Consider the following 25,404-nt stretch of genomic DNA (forward strand, 5'->3'; position numbering starts at 1 on the left):
TCCGTCACTATTATTGACTAGAGATTATAGCTTGCTTGACAGATAAGTGACCTAAAATTGACACGTTTCCCTGAACACTACAATAAAAGTACATAGTGCAATATATTCACCCTTATAAAATAGTTCGTCATACAAATAATTTTTAGCAGTGACATACAAATTGTACATCTAAGCCCAGTTTGGGCTCCTCAGCCTATCTGCTTCTGATCATCAGGCCTGCCTCATCCTTTTTTTTCATTCTTTTTCACTTATTTACGTTTAACATCAAAATTCATCATGCCGTCTTTTAATGGCTCCAGTGGAGGAAGGATACTTTGGGTGGCTACTGCAGCAGCACAGACAGTGTAGTCCATGCCTCGTGGTCATTGCAGCCATGTCCTGGTGGTCCTGGAGAGTGGTGAATTGCTTCGATGATGAGGTGGGTTGAGCTTTGGATTCCAATGGCCTGAGATTTGGAGGCTTCGGTGTTGGCCTTCTACAGCGGTGGAGAATGTTTCCTGTCTTTTCCTCGACCTTTGGAACCCATGAGCTGTGAATTCAACAAAGTTGGACTTGGCTTAACCTTTTTTACATATGATTTCCGTCATGAATAGAGACGGGTCAGCTATAACGTGTTCTGGCAGCACAAATTGACTATAGTGCGACTGACGAGTGGGGAACGCTATTTCTAAAATACAATCTTGTGTTAGCTGTAATACAATTCCATCAGTGCGTGGAGGAGTATGCGTTAACATCACATGATTGTTGCACAGGCTCTGTCCTGACAATATGCAACATTAGCGCCAAAAGTGTCTCTGCGCTGGCATCACGTGATCATCGCGCTTTCTGTGAGAGGTACAGTACTTAATTTATTATGCAAATTTTGCCGTGTTACCCACAAAAATACAAGGACAAAGTGACAAGAACATTAGCAGGAAGCAACCTGGTGATAAAATTGCAGGTGGTGAGCATAAAAGAAAGGCTGTAATACCGAAGAGAAGCTAGATGTTACAAAGCATTTTGAGCCGAACGAGCAAATGTGTGATATTGTTAAGGTAACGGGGATAAAGAAGTCTATCTTACGCACCATTAGAGACAATGCGGAAAAGATTAAAGCAAGCTGTATTGCTAGAACAAGTCTGAGTGCTAGCAAATCTGTGAGGGCACAGGGAGAGGAACTTGAGGTGGAGCGGCTTCTAAGTGTGTGCATAGAAGATCAAACAAAAAAGCCAACTGGGACCAGCCTTCTCACCATAACAGAGAAAGCCTTATCAATTTATGACAATCTAACAAAGAAAGCAAAAAATCCTGCAGATGTGCCTGCCTTTAGTGCTAGTAATGGCTGGTTTGCTGGTTTTAAGAACCGCTCTGCTTTCCATGTTGTAAAGTTATGTGGTGAAGCTGCCAGTGCAGATGAGGAGCATACCATGGCCTTTCCTCCCACAGTAAAACAATTAATGATGAAGAAGGCTACAACTTAGATCAAATTTTCAATTTGGATGAGGCAGGTTTATACCGGGAGCGAATGCCATCAAGAACCTGCATTTCTATGAAAGAAATACATGCTCCAGGCTTTAAGGTGGAAAAGGATCATATGACTGTGCTGCTGGGTGCCCATGCCACTGGAGACTTAAAGCTTAACCCTGCGGTGGTGTACCACTGTGCCAACATGCGAGCCTTGAAAGGTTCCCTTAAGTCTACCCTTTGTGTCTACTTTAGGTCAAGCAGTGACAAGACAATTTTTCTGACCTTATTGTTGATGTTTTGGAAAATGATTTTAGGAAGTAACTTTGGAAGAGCTTTAACGTTAAGAATGCAGTTGACATTACCACGGAGGCCTGGGGTGATGTCAGTAAAGAGTGCTTATATGCACTTTGGCAGATGCTTCTCTCAGGCTTTGTTCAATATTTTAAAACCTTTGATCTGTCGGAGGAACTCCCAAGAATCAAAGAACATAGTGTTGATCTTAGAAAACAAGATGGATTTAAAGAAGTGGAGAGTAAGGGTGTTGAAGAGCTGCTTGAGTCCAGCTGTGAAGACCTCCCTACAGTTGATCTACAACAACTAGTTGCTGAGGGGGTAGTGGAAGCTGGAGGTGTAGATGAAGCCCAGGATACAGCACGAGGAGAACTTACCACTTCTGTTTTGTCTTCTATCCTGAGGGAAACTGAGAAGCAGTTGCAGCCCTTAGAGAACGACGATTACAATGCAGAATGCACCAGGGTAGAAGTTCATGGAATAAGATCTTATTCGGCACCATATGAACTGCCTCTTCAACAAAGAAGAAAGAGGGCAAAGCAGCAAAAACTGGGTGTCTTTTTTAAGCCAACCCTCAAGAAACAGTCAGAAGATAATGAACCACGGCCATCCACTTCTGGATGAGCTATTTTCTGCCCTAACCCGGCAACCACAACTGCATCTTGAAGGTGATGATGATGATGATGATGATAATGATGATGACGCTCAGACCCCTGCATTAATAACAGAGCGACTCAAAACCTCCTCCCCCATCAAGTCATCTTGACAATTTTTCAAGATAAGGTGTTATATTTATTTTTATTTCATTACTGGATATGAATTAAACATTCATTCAGCTTGTGCTTTTGAGGGATTTTTGAGTGATTTTAAGTTTTTTTTGGTAGTCTGCACTTAGTCCCACCCTTTTCCCATAGGCCCATTATTTCTATAGTGTATTTTCTACAATGTGATGTTGTGCAGGAATGCAGCTATCACATTATAGGAGAATGCCCTCTATAGGCACTGGAATATGGCAACTTAAACACTTTTCACTGTATTTTTTGTAAAAATACAAGAAGCAATAAATTACTAATCTACTCTATTCTAAATACTCATAAGGTTGGGAAGCATCTCTCGTTTACCCAAAATGGTGCTTGGATCTTTCCAAAGGTGTACTTATCCTCTCCAAAGAAGTCCAATACTTTTAGATCTTTTTCAGAAAGGTCTAAAGCCCAAGTGTGTTAGTTTTGATCTCAGACTAGTGAAAATTGGACCTGAGTGGGTGCAGCTACACCTTAGCATGTGTCTCCATAAACCACAGATGTGCAAAGTGCAGCCTGCCCAGTCTGTCTGTCTATAAAAAGATTGCTGTTGCTGTCTTTCGGATGGTCACAGTATCAGCCCACTGGGTTTTTCCAGCCATTGAATTCCTCACTATTTTAGAGGTCTTGAACAACAGATATGGTTAGCTGTATCATTAATTCGATTCCTATAACATCCACATCTCATGCTCACTTGCCTCTGGAAAAGGATATCCAATTTCCTGCATGAAATTGTCTATCCTTTCTCAGCCTTGGTTCTGAGCATTGGGTTTTGGACTTCCATTGGATTGGACCATGTTTATGGAAAAAGTACTTTAGTGCTTTACCGTTGTTTTTGGTAGGATGGCTGAGCAGGAGACTTTCCCATTCTTACCATTAACCATCAGGTGTATTGAGTGGATTTTCAGACTGGTTACAAACCAGCTTGGCCTCTTTAAAAATGCACCTTCCATGGCCAATGGCCTGGCATGGGACTCAAACCAGGAACTTTTGGCCTAGACATGGGGTTGTTACCATTGCTTCACTAAATCTCCTTCCTCCAATTCACAATACCTTCTCCACTGGCCCTTCCTACAACACCACTGGTGGCTGTCAGCAGATGTCTGGAGTGTGCTTTTTGATAGTATCATCCCCTCATTGTCACTCAGTCTTCCAGCGTTCCCATTTCCTCAATAGGAGTCTGTGTCCAATGAAACATTCTGATGTCTATACCTGCCTCATTCTCACTTCCACTCCAGAATGTGAAAGACTTACATTAGAACTTTCGTAATGTAAGATTGAGGCTGTCTGCGCAACCTGTTTAATGACTACTTCCTCACTAGCCTCATCAGTTTCCCATTACCTTCCCTTCCTCTGCCTAACCAAGCCCAGACAATACTTTACAGTGATTTCTGCATCACAACCTTCTAGATTTCACTAATTTGAGCATTAACAAACCTGGACACCAGTGTTGAAAACCTGCTTCTCTCTATCTGTTGTACTCTTCTTCAGCTCTTACATATCAATAAACCAGTGTTTTTGCAGTCTTGGTGCACCATTTGAACCAGGGCTAAGCTTCTGTGGTTTTGAATCCCATAGTTTGTTTATTACTAAGACTTCTTACTTCCTCCTCTTCAACATTATCCATCTCCTTTGCTTCCACACCTCCAGCCCTGCTTTACCACAGCACACCTTTATCAAAAATATTCTTACTTCGAGACCTGATTTCTCAAACATGACTCCTTCTTAAGGTCTTCCCTACACAAATCACAACACGTCCAAAGCTGAGAATCCACAGTCTGCTCTTTACAAAATTCAGTGAGATACTGTTATACATTTACTAATTTTTCATAATATTTTATGTTTTATGCTCAACATGAACTTGCCTATTACAGGCACCTGGCACTGACATTAAGTGCTTCCAATCATTAGGCACATGTTACTGAAGTTCATCCTGCTCTATTCCATTAAGTATTTACAGGTCAGATATGGTGAAAGTCAGCTACAGAGCAAAGCTCCATCTTCATTCTTTAAATTCATTTAGTAAAGCTACTTACGGTTTGCTAATCTCTGTTGCATCACCCACTTCTCAGTTTTCCCCCAATCTGATTCACCCTCAGGTTTCTGATAGCAATGGTTCCTGTCCCAGCACCCTTTGTAACTTCACCCAGTGACCATTTTTCATGTATTTTCCCAAAAGGGTTATGTATGTGATCATGAGCAAGAACCCTGATTGATTTATTCCCCTACCAACTCAAAGGTGTCGAGACCAAGTGAAATGTCATGACCAGAGCAATGGAACTCAATGAAAAGGGTATAAACATCATCAACTTTAGCCTAAGACAATAGTTAGGATATAAGTTGTACTACTGTCAGATGGAAGAGAGGTGCCTGTATTGCAGAGTGAAAAAAGACACAACATTCTTCACCTCAGTTTTCAGAGGAAACTGTATATTGAAATTGTGGAATGACTGGAGATTGGTGTAAGAACTGTTCGCACCAAAGAATTTTCTTATCCTTGAAGCAAAACAAAATCCTTAACTTGAATCTGAGGATCCTGAAAAATGATGGTTAAGAAATAATTGAGATTGTAAGGAAAGGTAAATTGAGCCAGAAATTAAAATATCTTCCAAAGCAGATAATGAAAAAAGCCGAAAAATTCACTTCATTTCACTTAAGTCATTTGTAAACATCTAGGAGAAGAATGTTTATGGGATCCCGTACTAAACTTTTGGTGCGGGAAGCTGTGACTAATTTGATGAGGTTACACGTAGAGATCAAGTGAACACCGGGTAATTTCCAAGCATTAACATTTGTAATGAGGAAATCACTAACAATGTGGAGAAATGTGAAATAATTAAGATTAACCAACTGAGACTTCTAAATGGTATGTGTATCTCAACCATTTTAAGGCCATATGATAGGGAGAGATTATTGATTGACTGAAGGTTAAGGTTTTGGCAAAAAAAAGACACTTCATAGTTTGGAAAGATTTGGTGATTATGATCCACTGAAGCCTGACCTATTTTGGCTCAGAGTTGATGAACTGGAATCTGGGCTTTAAATACTGCGGCACATCCGGGAGGGGGAGAAGTACCTGGATCCTATATTTCAGGAGGCACTCACACCTGGTAGATTAGCACTTCAAATTTGGTCAGTGGCCAAGGTCAGCAGGGGGATGACCACAAGTGAGGCAGGTAGGGATCCTGCATTCAGGACAGAGGAGCCTCAGCTCTTGACCTTGTCCAACAGGTACAAGGTACTTGCTTCCTGTGTGGATGAGGAAAAGGGCTGGAGGGAGGATGAGCCCACTGACCCCTGCACTGTGACATGGGAGGCCATTCAAGAGGGGGATGCAAAAAGACAAGTGGTAGTCATAGGGGATTCTATAAACAGGGGAATAGGTAATATCCTCTGTGAGCAGATCGAGAGTCCGTATGGTGTGTTGCCTGCCTAGTGCCAGGGTAAGGGATATCTCTGATCAGCTTGAAAGGATATTGGAGAGGGAGGGGGAGGATCCATTAATTGTGGTCCATGTTGGAACAAACAGCATAGGAAAGACAAGGAAAGGGGACCCGTTCAGGGACTATCAGGAGCTAGGAACCAAATTAAAGAATAGGTCCTCAAGGGTTCTCATCTCCAGATTACTGCCCAAGTCACTTGCAACTTGGCATAGGGACATGAGAATAAGGGAAGTAGGCATGTGGCTAAAAGAGTGGTGTGGGAAAGAGGGGCTTCTTACCATGGGGCACTGACATCAATATTAGAACACGAGGGATCCATACTGCTGGGACGGTCTCCACCTGAATCGAGCTGGGACTGATGCTCCAGCAAAAAGGGTAAATAGGCTGGTCAACAAGACTTTAAATTGGAAAGTGGGGGGAAGGGAAAGATAAAACATCCCCCAGTGGGGAACAAAGCAACAGGCTAACATCTGTACGGCTAAATTCCACTGTGTGGAAAAATATGAAAAAAAAGACAGGTAATGAGAACTCAAGAGAGATTATTAAAGTCTCCAGCACAGACACAAATAGGACGGAGTGTTTGGAAAGGGCTAGAAATCAAACTTTAAACACACTGGATAACTAAGTGACAATGAGAAGAGGAATGGTTAATACAGGGCTGAAGGTGCTATATCTGAATGCGCCCATATGTGAAAGAAGGTAAATGAACTTGTGGCGCAGATCAAAATTAGTAGATATGATGTGGTTGCCATCATGGAGCCATGGTTGCAAGGGGATCAGGATTGGGAGCTAAATATGCAAGGAGATAAATCTTATTGAAAAGATAGGCAGTGGGCAGAGGAGTTGGGGTTGCATTATTAGTAAGAAATAAAATTAAATCAATAGTTAGAAATGAAGTAGGGTCAGATGGTATAGAATCTGTGTGGGAAGAGTTGAGGAACCGCAGAGTTAAAAAAACCATAGTTGGAATTATGTACAAGTCTCCAAAGAGTAGTCAGGATCTGGGGTGCAAGATATACCAGGAGATAGAAAAGGTGTGTAAGAAAGGCAAAGTTATGGTGATCACGGGGGATTTCAATGTGCAGGTGGACTGGAAAAATCAGGTTGGTAGTGGATTGCAAGAAAAGGAGTTTGTGGAATGTCTCCGAGGTAGATTTTTGGAGAAGCTTGTGGCGGAGCCGACTAGGGAATAGGCAATACTGGATTTAGTGTTGTGCAATGAGGCAGACTTGATCAGGGAGCATAAGGTGAAGGATTCCTTCGGAAGCAGTGATCACAATATGATAGAATTTACTCTGCAATTTGAGAGGGAGAAAATAGAGGTTATGGTATTTCAACTAAATAAGGCAACTACAGAGGTATGAGGGAGAAGCTGAGCAGAAGCTGAGCTGAGCCTAGCAAGAATGACAGTGGAACAGCAATGGCAGGAGTTTCTAGGAGTAATTCAGGACATGCAGAAAAAATTCATCCCTAGGAAAAAGAAGCATGGCACAGGGACAATGAGGCAACCATGGCTGACGAGGGAAGTCAGGGATAGCATGAAAGCAAAAGAGAAAGCATATAATGTGGCAAAGGACAGTGGGAAACCAAAGGACTGGGAAGCTTACAAACAGAGGGCAACCAAAAACAAAATAAGGAGGGAGAAGATTAAATATAAGGGTAAGCTAGCCAGTAATATAAAGGAGGTCTGTAAGAGTTTCTTTAGTTATATAAAGGGCAAAAGAGAGGCAAAAGTGGGCATTGGACCACTGGAAAATGATGTTGGAGATATGGTAGTGGGGAACAAGGAAATGGCTGAGGAACTGAATAACCACTTTGCATCAGTCTTCACAGTGGAAGGAATAGTAAGATTCCAAAAATTCAAGAGAATCAGGGGGCAGAGCTGAGTATGGTGGCTGTCACCAAGGAGTAAGTGCGAGAAGAACGGAATGGCCTGAAGGTAGATAAATCCCCAGGCCAGATGGACTACTCCCCAGAGTTCTTAAAGAGATAGCTGGAGGCGTTAGTGGTGATCTTTCAGGAATCATGAGAGCCAGGGAGGCTCTCAGAGGTCTGGAATAGTGCTAATGTGACACCATTGTTTAAAAAGGGAGTAAGGCAAATGACTGAAAATTACAGGCCGATTAGCCCGACCTTGGTCATGGGTAAGATTTTAATGTCTATTGTGAAGACTGAGATTTCTGAATACTTGGAAGTAAATGGTAAAATAGAGCAAAGTCAGCATGGTTTTGTCAAGGGAGGTCACTCCTGACAAATCTGTTAGAAATCTTTAAGGAAGTAGGGTAGACCAAGGATTGCCAATGGATGTTTTCTACCTGGACTTCAAGAAGGCCTTTGACAAGGTGCCACACAGAAGGCAGCTGAGTAAGATAAGGGCCCGTGGTGTTAGAGGCAAGGTACAAGCATGGATAGAAGATTGGCTCTCTGCAGAAAGCAGAGATTGGGGTTAAAAAGGTCTTTCTCAGGATGGCAGCTGGTGACTAGTGGTGTCCCACAAGGGTCTATGTTGGGACCACAACTTTTCACTTTATGCCTTAATGATCTAGATGAAGGAACTGAGTGCATTCTGGCTAAGTTTGCAGATGATACAAAGCTAGATGGAGGGACAGGTTGTATTGAGGATGTGGGGAGTTTGTAGAAGGATTTGGACAGGTTAAGAGAGTGGGCAAAAATGTGGCCAGTTGGAGTACAGCGTGGGAAAGTGTGAGGACATGCACTTTGGTAAGAAAAATAAAATCATGGATTATTTTCTAAATGGGGAGAAAATTCAGAAGTCTGATGTGCAATGAGATTTGGGAGTTCTAGTCCTGGATTCTCTCAAACTTGAAAGGGCTGAGTCAGCAGTTAGGAAGGCAAATGCAACTTTTGCATTTATTTTGAGAGGACTTGAATATGAAAGCAGGGGTGTACTTCTGAGGCTCCATAAGGCTCTGGTCAGGCTACATTTGGAGTATAATGTGCAGTTTTGAGCCCCATGTGTTCGGAAAGTTGTACTGGTCCTGGAGCGTGTTTGGAGGAGGTTCACGAGAATGGTCCCAAGAATGAAAAGCTTAACATATGAAGAACATTGAGGACTCTGGCTCTCTACTCAACTGAGTTTAGAAGGATGCGGAGGTATCTAATTGAAACTTACAGAATACTAAATGGCCTAGATAGAGTGGATGTTAGGAAGATGTTTCCATTGGTAGGAGATACTAGGACCCAACGGCACAGCCTTAGAGTAAAGGGAAGACCTTTTAGAACAGAGATAGGGAAAAACTTCTTTAGCCAGAATGTGGTGAATCTAAGGTTGTGGATGCCAGGTCATTGTGTATAGTTAAGACTGAGATAGATAGGTTCTTGATTGTCAGTGGTATCAAGGGTTACAGGGAGAAAGTAGGAGAATAGGGTTGAGAAACTTATTGGCCATGATTGAATGGTGGAGCAGACTCGATGGGCTAAATGGCCTAAATTCTTCTCCTATGTATTATGGTCTTACTTATTGTAAAGAATTGATTTATTGCACGATGTAATGAGCTAATGGTGTAAAAGGCAAGACCTTAATGTGCAGACAGATCATTACGGGTGGATTCATCAGTGGATAGTCACAAAATGGCAAATAGAATCTTTTTATTTAGATAATTAAAACAAGGCAGGAATATTGAATTTGTGCATGTCAGACAAGGACATTATTGAAGTACTGTGAACAATTAGCAGGCACCATTTAGCAGGAGGATTGAGAAGCACTGGGGAAGAAAGGGGTGTGTTGGTGTCATAGAAATAAGAGATTATAATTATGAAAGCATTGAAAAGTTGAGCATTTTGAGCTAAAGGTTAAAAAGTTACAAAATGGTCTCAGGACTATGAATATTTAGGATAAGTTGTGATTGTTTACACTGGTCAGTGATTGATCATTTATGCCAAAATATTAAAGCAAAGGTTAAAACAAATTTCTTTAGGCAGATGGTGGTAAGTATGTGCTATCTCAGCCTTAAACCATTGTTAATATTGGAATAATACAAAGGGAATTAGGTCAGTGTTTGAAAAAGAGGAATATTGAGGGTGTGAGGGTGAAAATGCCTAGGTGGGTCATGTGGTGATAAACCCCAGAGTAGTAGTCTTATTAACCCTCTGCAATCCTTTGATACAACCTGAATGTCTAGTCTTGGCTAGGTTTGAATCCTGGTCCCAGAGTTGTGCAAAACAGCACTGCGGGGACAATGAAGGATGACAGAAATATCAGTGTAATAGATTTAGGATGATAAACAGCTTTGTTATGATGCACACTAGCAGCAGATTTCATAAACTATGACAGAGGTTGACTGCTGCCTCGATACACAGCTCTTTTCTTAAATTGATTTTTAAATATTTAACAGACAGAGATTGGAAAATTGAGAGTTAGCCAGACTGCAAAGAGCTGCACAGAATGTTATCTTGCTGGCTCATCTGAGCTAATTGATTATAGCTAGGCATCAGTGCTTTGTTTCAATTGGCCTCTGTGCATTGGGCCATAAATGGAAGAGAAAGGAAAGCAGCCAGTGGCCTTATTGCTGATGGCTGGCCAATGCCCACAGATGGAAAATTCTTATATGTATTTGGAGCAGGAGCAGGCTTTTAGGCCCATTCTAACCTACTCTGTCATTTAATAAGACCATGGCTGACCTGATTATCAACTCAAATCCACACTCCCACCTATACCCAATAACGTGTGAAAAGACAGCAGCTGGGTCATATGCTGAAAAATAGGATTTGAGACCACGATCTCTGACTCAGGAGTTGAGGGTGCAGCCAACTAAGCTAAAGGCTAACACACAATAGGTATAACTATGGATGCTGGACAATGGCACAATCAGACCACGTTGTGACACCTACCAGAATCAAATAACTGTTTGATCTTGGAGCAGTAACACAGCATCCGACAAACAAATCCGGGAACCTGCAAACATGAAAATCAGAGGCAAATAACTGGAATGCAGAATTGTTTTATTCTGCCTGGCATCCTGAAGATGACCGTCATTTATCAGTCTGATTAATTTTGTATCATCTCTCCAGTTTGGTTGGAAAGAACTAAAGATTTGCCGGCGGCATTTGTTGGAAGTCTGATTTGTCTCTCTGCATTTTAGTTTATGTATTATTTATTAAACAAAATTTACTGATGCTCTTCAATGCTCAGTATCATTATAAATTGACCAATACTTTCCAAGTCAGTAACAAATTCCAATTATGATTAATGCTCCCTGGCTGACAGATTTTATTGACCTTCAGTAAGAGGCCAACTTTAATTTTAGAACAACTTAGACAGCAGACCGATTCAAAGCATGTACCTCTTTCATTCTCTGATTATTCAATGCTTGCATCAGATTGTCATTCTTCTTGTCTCTCATTGTAGGCTATCTTCCATATTTGCTCATGTGCTAATATATGACTTGATGACTAGCCATTCAATAACAACTTGATTTTATATGGCACCTTTAACCTAATGAAATATTCCCAAGTGCTTCACAAGAGTGTTATCAAGTGAACTTGGACACTGAGACATATGAGAAGATAGGGTGCCAAAAAGCTAAAACAGTATGTTTTAGCGAGCCTTTTGAAGCAGAAAAGAGAGAGGTAAATAGATGAAAAGATTTGGGATTGGAATTTGAGACTACAGGTCTACATGCACGAAGACACATTTTGCTGATGGTGGTGGAATGAAAACTCATTGTGGAAGAGGGAAGAATTGAAAGGACACCGAGATCATTGATGATTGTATGCTTGGGGAAGGAAAAGATATTGAGCAGTCGTGGGAGAGACAATGAAGTTGAAGTTACAGATTTGTGTACATTTTTAATGGAAGTGTGAGAATTAGAATTGCTCAGTGATGGACCTCTAGGAGCAGAGTGGAGGCAACTAATAGTGGACTAGAGATTGGAGGAGGATCCGGAGCTGGAGACTGATGACCATTGGATGGGATGTAGGACTGAGAAAGACTGCAGACATAACATTCAATAGACCATGGGAAAAAAATTCTCACCAACGATAAGACTTGTAAGTTCAATATGATGGGAGGCAATGAACAAAAGAGGACAGAGCTCCACTCTATGACTGGTAAATTGTTAATGTTTCAGATTGCAAGCAGGAAAGCTAATAAACTGTCTGAAGTGTCAGACTGAGTAGGTGCGTTTTAGAGGTGCCTTTGTACCAGATATGAGTTATGGCTGTACTCAGTGCGAAGCCAGAAGGGAGTAACATTATCTACAGCAAACAGCATTACCTCATATCAAACTCTGTCAGGGAGTGAATAGTTTGCTTGATGTCAACGGAATTTTCTTAGGGTTTCTGCCATTGTTAACTGGGTTTTGCTGAGGGTACGTTAGAGAAGTGGGGTAGGAGATTCCAAACATGTCCCTGGATTTACTGTCTCCCACAAGTACAAAAGTGATTGTACACTAGTCTTGACACATTGCCATAGCTTTCAGGAGTTCAACATTTTGTAAAAACCTGAAATTTAATCAATGGGAATAATACATGAAAATAAAAAAAAGGAAGTTAATTTTAAAAAGTCATGTCTTGAGCTAGTATCATTGATTTATTTAGTTTAACCTTCACGGGCGCATGGTGTGAGACCTGTCTACTTTACATGGCACTACTTTCCATCAGTGTCTGTTCACACTATGATAGTCACTCATTCAGTTTGACAAATGAACTTCCTAATAGACCTTTTCTTGGCTCGATCTCTGCTTTCCTTACTTCTATCAGTAAAGATGCTGTATAAACCCAAGTTGTTAAAAGCAGGGAAGTTCTTACTGATCTCCTGCCCAATGTTTATACCTCAGTCAACATCTCTAAATCAGATTATCTGGTCATTCTCACATTACTCCTTGTAAGAGTGAGCTATGCTCAAATTTGTTGCAGTCCTTTTGAGTTTTTTGGTTTTAGAAAGATTTTATGAAGGTAATACTTGCTGTAATGTATATGGGAGCCTCAAAGATGTTTGATAAGGTGCCAAATAAAACATGGGCTAAAAGGGGTATTGGGAACAGTTGCAGTGTAGTATTGAGCAGTTGTTTTGTTTTGGGCTGGAATAGCATGGGTTTCCCTGGTGCTAGCATTATTGCTTTCCCTGAACTATATTAATGGCCTCAAACTAGAAGTACTGGGCACAACTTCATAAAGTTGCAGAATTAGCAAAATTTGGAAGTAATGCAAATTATGAGCACGCCAACAGTGTGCATCAAGTAGGAACATAGCAAGGTTAGCGAATGGGTGGACGTGTGTGGCAGGTGAAATTTAACGCAAATAATTGTGAATTGATTTAATTTGATGACAGAACAAGGAAAGGCAATATAAATTGAAGAATACAAATCTAAATGGGTTGGAGGAGCAACATGGAAGGTTGAAAAATCTGTGAATAAAGTGTTTGGGATCTTGGGCTTTGCCAATAGTGACATAGAAGTAGTGGTGGTCCTTTAAAATCATTGGTTTGGTCTCAGATGGAGTATTGTGCACTTCTGAACATCACACTTTAGGAAGGATGCAAAGGCATTGGAGAAGGTGCAGAAAAAAATTATAAAGGTGATTCCAGGGATGAAAAGATTCAGTTATTTGAATTAATTGGTTATCTGGACCTGTTCTCTTTTAAGAAGATTAAAAGGAGATTTAATAGAAACACTCAAAACCAAGAAGATTCTGATAAGAATAGCTGGAGATAAACTTTTCCTATTTATTGAAGAACCAAGAACCATGGGCACTAACTTCAGTGATTGGCAAAAGATGTAATGATGACATGAGGAAAGTAATGTTTTACACGGTGTGTGGTTCTGGAATGCACTGTCTTAGAGTAAGGTGGAGGAAAGTTCAATTACTGCTCTTCAAAAGAAAATTTGGATAATTATCAGAGAAAAAACAGTTACAGGACTATGAAGCTAAAGGCAAAGGACTGGGGCTGGTTGAATTGTTCTGGTAAGCACCCAGCATAGACACAATGAAGTGAACAGCTTCCTATGCTTCTGAAAGATGTTTAGAATACAAAAGCAACAGCTGCAGCCAAATAGAGGTTAGAAATTTTGAGAGTTTCTCACTTAGAAATATGGATGAATAAAATTAGGAATTCAATCATTAAATCTGCCCCCAGCCCTCCCAAACTCTTTTCAATGTTACTGGGAAATCAAGATGTGGAGGAGCTGGAGTTGAACTGGCGCAACCCAACAAAGGGGCAGTGCTTCAAAAGCTTATGATTTCAAATAAATCTGTCAGACTATAACCTGGCGTCATGTGACTTCTGATTGAGAATTCAAGACAACTGAATGTTCTCCAATTAATGTGGGTCAAATCTGATAATTGTCATCAGTTTCAGAAGAAACAAATGGAGAGTATGCTCAGCTAGAAAGCATTCCTCCACCGTGCTGTTTTAACACAATATTGTTACAAATACACAGTTCTTCCTTGAGCCTTCCCTGTCTGGTTAATGCTCCATAACTTTAAAATTAAATCTCGCTGAAGAGACTTTGGGCCAATCCACATCCAACAACCTGCTCTGTCAGCTCCTGTTTTGAAAGCTGTGTCAAATCTCACCATGGTGACTGAGATCAGCACACTCTAAAATATCAATTTGCTTATCTTTCAATGTCAACATGACCTTTAAAACTTCAAGGATTCAATGCTTAAAAAAGAACTTTTCCTTGGGCCAAACAATAACTGTGTATCAATTTTTTTTGAAATCCATTTTACTTTTTGAGATACAAAGACAAGAAGGCAGATTACTACCTGGATGGCTGTAAATTGGAATATGAGAGTGTGCAATGGGACCTTGGTGTCCTTGTGCACCAGTTACAGAAGGTAAGCATGCTGGTGCAGCAGGCGGTGAGAAGGCAAATGGTATGTTGGCCTTCATTGTGAGAGGTTTCGAGTACAGGAGCAGGGATATGTTGTTGCACTTATACAGGACCTGGAAAAGTGTATGCAATTCTTGATCTCCAGTTCTGAGGAAGGATGCTCTTGCTCTCGAGGGAGTGCAGCGAAGGTTTACCAGGCTGACTTCGGGGATGGTGGGTCTACTATATGAGGAGAGATTGACTAGGTTGGGATTGTTTTCGCTGGAGTTCAGACAAATGAAGGGGGATCTCATAGACACTTATATAATTCTAACAAGACTAGGCAGGGTAGATGCAGGGATGATTTTCCCAATGGTGCATGTGTCCAGAACTGGGGGTCACAGTATGAGGATCGGGGTAGGCAATTTAGGACGGAGACGAGGAGACATTTTTTCACCCAAAGAGTGGTGAGCCTGTGGAATTCATTACCACAGGAAGTAGTTGATACCAGAGCATTGAACGTATTCAAGAGGCAACTAGATATGGCACTTGGGGTGAATGGGCTCAAAGATTATGGGGAGAAAGCAGGATTAGGCTATTGAGCTTGATGATCAGCCATGACCGTGAAGAATGGTGGAGCATGCTCGAAGGGCTGAATGGCGTCCTCCTGCTCCAATCTTCTATGTTTCTATGTTTATGGACAAAGAAATGGAACATAAACATTAACCGCAGAGGTTGCAGAGATATATGAAGAAAATATAAGAAGGGAATTGAAAGTAATACATGAAAGTATTTGATGAGCAGAAAATCACTCAAAATAAATTTTTGAGATGACTTGAAGCCATTGTTTCAGTTTTGCTTCAAACGCTCTTCCTGAGCTACCAACTTCTCTCTCCCTCTCCTCACAACAGTCTGTGATTAATCAAGTCTGTTTCCAGACTTGGTGTCATGTCAATTGCAAGATGAAGTTCCAATTCTAAATTCAAAGCATCATTAGGGCTGTCTATTTTCATCTTTGTAACATTGTCCAATTTCACTCCTGTCTCAGTTTATCTGCTGCTGTAACCTTAATGAATTCTTGTTTTTACCTCTAGATTTAACTATTCCAAAACCCTTTTGTCTGATTCCCCATATTCTACCCTCCATAAACTTGAGGTCATCTAAAATTCTGCTGTCTTTGTCACAGAAAGCCCCATCCCTCTATGTACTTGCATTGACTTTCAGGTGAGTAACATCTTGATTTTGAAATTCTCAAGTCTATTTTCGAATCCCTCCTTGTCCTCATCCTCCCTAGTGCTGCGATCTTCTGGAGCACAATAACACCCTGAGAAATTTGAGCTCTGGTCTTTGGAGCACCCACTATTGTAAATGCTTCACCACTGATGGCCATGTCTTCAGAAAGCTCCAGGCGCTGAAATTTCCTCCTTACAACCCTCCACCTCTACCTCTCTACATTGTAATCTTCCTTTCAAGCACTGTTTCAATCCTCCCTCTTTTACCAAGCATTTGATCATTTGACCTAATATTCCCTTATGCAGTTTGTGTCTCACAGTTTGTTTTACAATACCTGAGAAAATTGGACATAGTGGATTAGCCCGGGTAAATGCAGGGGTTATGGGGATAGGGTGGGTGGCTGGGTCTGAGTGGGATGCTCTTCAGGGCCTCAGTGGACACTCAATGGGTTGAATGGCTTCTTTCTGCACTATAGGAATCCAACCATTCTATGATCCTTTCTTAAAATAAGATGTGTCCACTTGGGATGTTTTGTCACATTAAAGACAAGATAATTATAAATTGTTATGCATTACTTTTCCAAATTTAATTTAGTTTCGTTATACACGTTGTTTAGCTTCATCATCCATCTCAGGGTTTCCGCTTCGGAACAGTGCGAGAGAGCAGTGCTGAGGACTACATGAAGATGAGTTTTCCTGAGATGCATGAATACACAAGACGGTTCAATGTTCCGACTACATTGGATGGAGTAGCACATCTGAAGTAAGCAAAATGACAAAGCAATTACAACATAATGTGTCAATAATGGTGCGGCATTTGTATGCACAGGCATGTAAAGCAATCCTTTGACTGAACTCAAAAATAAATGTACATTGCAGATTTACAGTGCTCTGATAAGAGGTTCCGATTATTTTTTTCAGATGATGTTAGTACAGGACAAGTCAGATCCCAGACTGAAATCTGGCTTGATAGATTATATTTTGTTTTCTTGGTTTAATGAGGTGTTTGAAGATGGTGAAAATCAAACTGCAATGTTACAGATTCAGATTTATTATAAAACTGAACTATGTGAACAAAATAAAGATAAGATAGAATAAACCAAACTATTTACATATAACACATTGAAAGGTTTTGAAGCACATGGTAAAAAGATCCCATTAATCCCAAAATACTTACTTACTGTACTCACACCAGAAAGTAGTGCCTTCTCCATTTCATGTACGATTCAACTTAGTTAAGGCTTCAATTGGTGATCACAAGAATCTGATAGCCTCTAGTTTGATTCATCACATATCTGAGTATAGATCTTCCTAGTTTCACATAACCCCTTCAGGGTTCTGACCAAACTCTTCTGGTCTGGAGCTTTTAAACTAACCTCTTTACACACTTCCTTCACAGTCATAAACTACCTCCCTTTTGTGGGAGCAACTGTTTTACACATTTAGCTTTAGCCAATTCTTCTGCAGAATGACCAAACTAAATCTCAAAAACTTTTTTTATCCAGCTATGTGTGATTTTCTCTAAACCCAAAACAACAATTACAGAATCTTGTATCTGAAAGCTTAAAATGCTACAATGTTTACCTTGTTCACTCGTTAACTTTCTCATCATAAATAAATCCTCATTACTCTCAAAAAGGTTCCCCTCTCACACTGTATTTTAAAAGAAATTACCATGACTACAGGAACACTGACAAGCTAATCATTGGATCCTTTCAGACACAGAGAGAATCAATATACCACTAGTTCAAAATTCAAAAATCCCCAAAAAATTATATTTAAATATCCATAAACACACCTCACACCATGTACCCTCCTTCACCACACCCCCAAGGAAGAATGTAAATGTAATTTTAGAAACATTTCTATTGTTTATAGAACAACTTAACGGTACTTTTATGCTACATTAACAATAATAATATGTTGACATTAAACGTACAGTGAGTTATACAGCAACCTTATTTTATATTGGTTCAGCTGCACCACATCACTTAGTGTCTTTCACACGTGCTCGCAATAAGGAGTCCACGTTTTCTTTCACCAACGTGTGAGTAAGTTTCAAATTACATGGTTAGAGAATTAAGCTTTGTTGAAACAGTCATAAGTTCTAGTGCCAAAAGTTTCTGAAAGAAAAACCAAAGGATTGTGATCACATTGACTTTATCCTGGAGGACCAACAGAGGAGGACATGCCACCAGACCCTGCCAGCCAGATCTGAGGTTGCCACTCAAGGTCAGTGCCATCTCCACAGTGCAGAGCATGTTCAGCAGCGCCAGAAAAATGTCAATGACCTGTTGTACTCTACTAGGGTAAGTACCAATCTTCTTTCTGCAACATCACACTCACTCTATACATGCTCCCACACCAATCTCTTAACAAGGTTCATGCTCAACCAATCTCTCATTATTGCATGAAACATTTTCTCTCATGCACTCTTGTTTACTCCACTCAACCTCCAATGCTACTAACCTTGCATGCTCTTTGTGCAGTCTACTAACTCCCTCTGAACACCTCGCCAGGAGGGCCTCACTTGCACCAACAGTAACAACAATGCCACCTATTTTGTCTTCACCCAATCCCTCTCACAGTCCCCTGCAGAACAGAAGAGGCACTTCAATCCACCAAGTCTCCACTGACCTATTGACACTCATCCCACTTTCCAGCACTTGACCTATTGCCTCAATATTCCAAATGTTCATTCACATACTTTTTAAAGGCTGTGAGGTTTTCCCCTTCTAGTGTCCTCCCAGACAGTGCATTCCAGATCCCACCACCCTCTGTGTGAAAAGGTTTTCCTCCAAACCCCTTTAAAGCCTCCTGTTTTTCATCCAGAAGTTGTGCTCCCTTATTATTAACCTTTAAACTAAGCTGTTTTCCATCCACTCTGCCTGTGCTTATAAACTTATATCCTCAATCAGATCCCCTCTTAGCATTCTTTGCTCTAAAGAAAACAACCCAAGCTTGCCCAGCCTCTCTTCATTGCTGAAATGCTCCATCCCAGGCAACATCCTGGTGAATCTCCTCTGCACTTCCTCGGGTGCAGCCATATCATTCTTATACTGTGGCTTAACCAAAGTCCTGTACAGCTCCAACATTACCTCCCTGCTCTTATAATCTATGTCATGACTGACAAAGACTAGTGTTCCATATGCCTTCCTAACTACCCTATTAACCTGTCCTGCCATCTTCAGGGATCTGCAGGCAAGCACTCCAGGATCCCTCTGTTCCTCTGAGTTTCCTAGTGTCTTGCCATTCATTGATAGTCCCTTGCCCTTTACTGCTTCCAAAGTGCTTCAGCTCATACTTATCCATTTTAAATTCCATCTGCCACTGTTCTGTTCTTCTGACCAATCCATCCATATTCTCCTGTAGCCCAAGACCCTCATCCACACTATTAGCTACTTGGCTAATTTTTGTGTCATCCACATATATATTTACCATCCCCTATATGGTCAGCCACATTGTTTATTTATATTATGTAAAATAAGAAATCCAGAAACCCTGTGGTATGCCACTAGACATCAGCCTCTAGTCACATAAACAGCTTTCAACTACCACACCCTGTCTCCTACCAGTCAGTCAATTTTAGATTGAACTTCTCAAGTTACCCAGTATCCCATGTACTTTTACCTTCTTTATCAATCTCTCAAGTGGGACCTTGTTGAAGACTTTGCTGAAATCCATACAAATTACATCAACTGCATTAGCCTCAACTGTACACCTGATTACCTCCTTGAAAAATTCAATCAAATTTGTTGGACATGACCTCCCTCTGACAAAGCCATGCCGACAATCCCTGATCAAACCTTGCCTCTCCAGATGGCAGTTAATGCTCTCCTTCAGAATTTTCTCTGATAGTTTCCCTCCCACTGATGTGAGACTCACTGGTCTTTCTCTCATTGCAGGAGGATGAATGGAGCATTACCTAACATAGAACTCCTCATTTCCTATGAGGAGAAAATCCTGACCCTTGCAGGAGAAGACCGTGGGATGCTGAGGCATCCATGTCCCACCAACCAAGTGAGTGTCCTTCTTAATTTCACTGCAATGCTTGCAGTAACCCCGCAGTCAGTGACAATCATTGTACACCACTTCACACAAGTGACTGTGTCACCTTCTCTCTCTTTTGTCTCACAGGTACCAGCAGGATGTCCACCATTTCTGTAGAGAAATGGACAGTTCTTCCAGCAGTAACCCTCTTGACCTCTGAGCATGAGGATGAGGAGGCCCCAGAGTGAGCATCTGCAAAGCTGCCTCCTGCACTCCCGACCTCCCCAAGGATCTCAGATACTGAGCCCTCAGAGGGAAGGTCAGGCTTAGAAAGCTGGGAAGCACAATCTGGTGAACACCTTCATTGTGACAGTTCAGGAGCTGGATAAGGAAGAAATACCCATGCTCCTGGCACTCAGAGAATACAGACACCAGCCTGAGAGTGGAGAGAGTCCAGCAGTGTCAGCAATCAGGGACTTTGTCCAAATGCACTGTGAGGGACAGAGCAGCAGCAGCAGTGCATGCATTGGTCCACATTGTCCAGAGGCTGCGGGAATGCAGCTATGCATGTAGCTGTCCATCTGCCTCTATGGACAGGTTGGTGACTGCCATGGAGAGGTAAGTGCTGCAACCTCAGGATCTGCTGGCGAGGTGTACACACTTGTACTCCATGACCTCAGCCACTGGTCCTCAGGCATCATGACTGGGCTCGAGAATCTGGCCTGCACTCCAGGTGCTCGTTCCACACAAGGAAACAGGGATGTCCCAGGAGGCACCCAACCAGCAAAGCACAAGCCCCTGAGAAGGCATGGTAGGAACTGCAGATGCTGGAGAATCTGAGATAACAAGGAGTAGAGCTGGATGAAGAAGGTTCTAGGCCCGAAACATCAGCCTTCCTGCTCCTCTGATGCTGCTTGATCTGCCATGTTCATCCAGCTCTACACCTTGTTATCTCAGCCCCTGAGAACTCTCTTCTCAGGAAACTCTTGAGGTGACTGGGCCCTCACCTTCACCCTATCTGTCCCACACTGATTATTCAGAGTTGAAGCTGAAGAAGGTTAACTTGCTCTAAAAGAAGACTCTCTGCATGCCCGGCCTGTCCAGACACAAACATGTCAGGGTCACCTGACCAGAACTCCAGGGCTAGTGAGCTGTGCTGCTGAGCAGGCTCTCTCCTCCCCAGCAACAAAACCAGAGTGTCCACCAAAAGGAAGAGATAGTGAGAGGAAGAAGATGAAGAAAACCTATTGAGGACACTATGTGGCATATGTGACAATGCACAACACAGGATGTCTCATTTTTTTTAATAAATTTGAACGCTGTTACTCTACATCTGTTAGTTCAAATCTCTGTGTAGCCCTGAATGTAACTGTGCCAGCATGATGGCTAACTTCATGTCCCACGTGTACGATGTCTGTATTCAGAACTGCTGCAGCATGTGGAAGCAAGAAGAACAAGAAGTATATACAGGGCAATGGGTCCTGCTGACACCGTTGACCCCTGTCCGAAAACATCTCTATTGTTTCCCTCCCTCTGTGTTAGAAATGCTGGTGTGAATGATGTCATCAGTAATGTTTGGGGCACGGAGCAAATGCATTAAGATGGCTGGTGGCTCACGACCCCACAGGGGTCTGTATGTAATGTTATTTCCCTCTAAAGGGCTTCACATCAGTGGGCCCTGCAGCTGCTTCCCTCTCAGGACAGGATAGGATTTACTCGCATTTGGAAAAATATGGAGCTATTAGCAATAGGCAGCATGACTTTGTGTGGAGAAGGTCATGTCCCAGAAACTTGATTGAGCTTTTTGAGAAAGTGACAACGATGATTGATGAGGGCAGGGTGATAGATGTTGGTAGCAAGGCCTTTGACAAGGTCCTTCATGGCAGGCTGATACAGACAGTGAGGACACATGGGATCTGTGGTGAACTGATAAGATGAATACAGAACTGCGCTTAATGATAGAAGGCAGAGAGTCGCAGTGGAAGTGTATTTTTACTGACTGGAGATCTGTGACAAGTGGTAAAAAACAAAAGAACTGTGGATACTGTGAATCTTGGAACAAAAGCAAAGTTTCTGGAAAAGCTCAGCAGGCCTGGCAGCGTCTGTGAAGGACATTTCGGGTCCGGTGACCCTTCCTCAGAAACCAGTGGTGTTCCGCAGGGATCAGTGCTGGGGCCCCCTTTTTTGTGACGTATATAAATCATTTGGAGGACAATGTAGGCAGTCTGATTAGTAAGTTTGTGAATGACATAAGGATTTGAGGAGCTGTGGTCAGTGAGAAGGATCTCCAGGAGAGACAGCAAAATATAGATAGGCTGGAAACTTGGGTGGAGGAATGACAGATGGAATTCAATCTGGACAAATGAGAGATGATGCATTTTGGGAGGTCTTATACAGGAGTGAAGTATACAGGAAATCTCAGAATCCTTAGTAGCATTGACGTGCAATGAAGTAGGGTCAGATGATGTCGAATCTGTGTGGGTAGAGTTAAGGAACCGTAAAAGTGAATGAACCATATAATGGGAGATATGTATAAGCCTCCAAACAGTCATCAGGATATGGGGCACAGGATACACAAGGAGATAGAAAAGGCTTGTAAGAAAGGCAAGGTTATAGTGCTCATGGACGACGTCAATATGCAGGCAGACTGGGAAAATCAGGTCAGTAGTAGATCACAAGAAAAGGAATTTGTGGAATCTTTACGAGATTGCTTTTTGAGCAGCTTGTGGTGGAGCCCACTAGGGAAGAGGCAATTCTGGATTTAGTGATGTATAATGAGGCAGGCTTGATTGGGGAGCTTATGGTGCAGGAGCCCTTAGGAGGCAGGGACCATAATATAATATAATTTACTCTGCAATTTGTGAGGGAGAAGCTGGAATCAGATATAATGGTATTATAGTTCAATTAAGGCAACTGCAGAGGTGCGAATAAGGAACTGGCCAGAATTGACTGAGAGAGGAGCCTAGCAGGAAAGACAGTTGAACAGCAATGGCAGGCGTCTCGGGGAGTAATTCGGGAGACGCAGCAAAAATTCATCCCGAGGGAAAAGAAGCATACAAAAGGGAGGACAAGGCAACCATAGCTGATAAGGGAAGCCTGAGACAGCATAAAGAGGACAACTAAAAAGGAAATAAGGAGGGAGAAGATTAAATATAAGGGTAAGCTAGCCAATGAGTAAAAAAAATTGCAAGAATTTCTTTAGATATATAAAAGGGAAAAGAGAGGCAAGAATGGACATTGGGCCATTGGAAAATGATGCTGGAGAAGTATTGTTGGGGAACAAAGAAATGGCTGAGGAACTGAAGGTCTGCAGGTGGATAAATAACCTGGACCAGATGAACTACACCCCAGAATTCTGAAGGAGATATCTGAATGGATAGTGGGAGAATTAGTGATGATCTTTCGGAAATCACTGGAGTCAGGGAGGGTCACAGAGGACTGGAAAATGGCAAATGTAACCCCCTTGTTTAAGAAGGGAGTAAGGCAAAAGATAAGAAATTACAGGCCAATTAGCCTGACCTGCGTCATTGGTAATATTTTAGAGTCCATTGTGAAGAGCGAGAATTCAGAATACTTGGAAGTGCACGGCAGAATAGGGAAAAGTCAGCAGGGCTTCATCGAGGAGGGGTAACAAGCAGGTTAGACAAAGGTGAGCCAATGGATGTTATCTACCTGGACTTCCAGAAACCTTTTACAAGGTGCCACACAGGAGCTTCTGAGGAAGATAAGGGTCCATGGTATTAGAGGCAAGGTGCTAGCATGGAATGAAGATTAGCTGTCTAGCAGAAAGCCGTCAGTAAGGATAAAAGGGTCTTTCTCAGGATGGCAGCTGGTGACTAGTGGTGTTCTACAAGGGTCAGTGTTAGGACCACAACTTTTCACTTTATACATTAATGATCTAAATGAAGGAACTGAGGGCATTCTGGCTAAGTTTGCTGATGATATAAAGATAGGTGGAGGGACAGGTAGCATTGAGGAGGCAGGGAGGCTGTAGAAGGATTTAGACAGGTTAGGGCAGTGAGCAAAGAAGTGGCAGATGGAATACAACATAGGAAAGTGAGAGGTCATGGACTTTGGTAGGAAAAATAGAGGCATAGACTATTTGTTAAATGGGGAGAAAATTCAGAAATCAGAAGTGCAAAGAAACTTGGGAATCCTAGTCCAGGATGAAGGTTAACTTTCCTGTAGTTAGGAAGGCAAATACAATATCCGCATTTATTTTGAGAGGACTAGAATATATAAGAAGCGATGTACTTCCAAGACTCCATAAGGCTCTGGTCAGACCACATTTAGAATATCGTGACCAATTTGCACCTCATATCTCAGGAAGGATGTAATGGCCCTGGAGCAGGTCCAGAGGAGGTTCACAGGAATGATTCTAGGAATAAAAGTTTTAACATATAAGGACTCTGTGTCTCAACTCAATTGAGTTTAGAAGGATGAAGGGGGTCCTAATTGAAACCTACAGAATACTGAAAGGCCTGTATAGAGTGGACGTTGGAAAGATGCTTCCATTAGCAGGAGAGATGACCCAAGGGCACAGCCTTAGAGTAAAGGCAAGACCCTCTAGAACGGAGATTTGGAGAAACCTCTCCAGCCAGAAAGTGGTGAATCTTTAGAATTCTTTGTCACAAAAAAACTGTGAAGCCAGGTCTTCGAGTAAATTTAAGACAGAGATAGATAGGTTCTTGATTGTTAAGGGGATCAATGATTATGGGAAGAAAGTGGAGAAATGGGGTTGAGAAGCTTATCAGCCACGAGCAGACTCGATGGACCAAATGGTCTAATTTCTGCTTCTCTGTCTTATGTTCTTATGGTCTAATGCAGAGGGAACATAAGTGGATAAGGTGATCAAGAAGGCAAATGGCATGCTTGCCTTCATCAATCAGACATAGAGTATAAAAATTGGCAAATCATGTTGCAGTTGTATAGAACTTTTGATCGGCCACATTTGGAATATTGTGTTGTCTTCTGGCTACTGCACTGCAAGAAGGATGTGGAGGCTATGGAGAGAGTACAGAAACAGTTTACCAGGATGTTGCCTGGTTTGGACAGTATTAGATATGAGAAGAGACTAGACAAACTTGGGTAGTTTTTACTCGAACGTAAAGGATGAGAGGAAATCTGATAGAAGTTTCCAGAATTGCAGAGAGGCATGGATAAAATGGATAGCGGGAGACTTTTTTCCGGGGTAGAAATGACAATGAACATATGACATAGGTTTAAGGTAAAAGGATTTAAAGAAAATGTGAGAGGCACTTTCATTTTATACAGAGGATGGTAGGTGTCTGGAATGCACTGCCAGATGATATGTGGAGGTGGATACAATAGCAATGTTTAAGAGGCATCATGAAGGCTACACAATTAGACAGAAAATAGAAGGACAGGTTTGTGTAGATGCAAAAGGACTTTAGAAAGACATCATGTT

General features: G+C 41.7%; 1 protein-coding gene across 1 annotated transcript in view; it reads left to right on the top strand.

Annotated features, from left to right (window-relative positions):
* The window catches only part of grin3bb (glutamate receptor, ionotropic, N-methyl-D-aspartate 3Bb), a 73,790-nt gene that overhangs the window by 36,091 nt on the left and 12,295 nt on the right, over nucleotides 1–25,404 (top strand). The window contains exon 4 of the mRNA XM_048559387.2: nucleotides 16,604–16,749. Coding sequence (XP_048415344.1) covers nucleotides 16,604–16,749 — 146 coding nt within the window. The remainder of the gene's footprint in view (nucleotides 1–16,603; nucleotides 16,750–25,404) is intronic.

This window comes from Stegostoma tigrinum, chromosome 30 (genome assembly GCF_030684315.1).
Source record: "Stegostoma tigrinum isolate sSteTig4 chromosome 30, sSteTig4.hap1, whole genome shotgun sequence".
Taxonomy (NCBI): domain Eukaryota; kingdom Metazoa; phylum Chordata; class Chondrichthyes; order Orectolobiformes; family Stegostomatidae; genus Stegostoma; species Stegostoma tigrinum.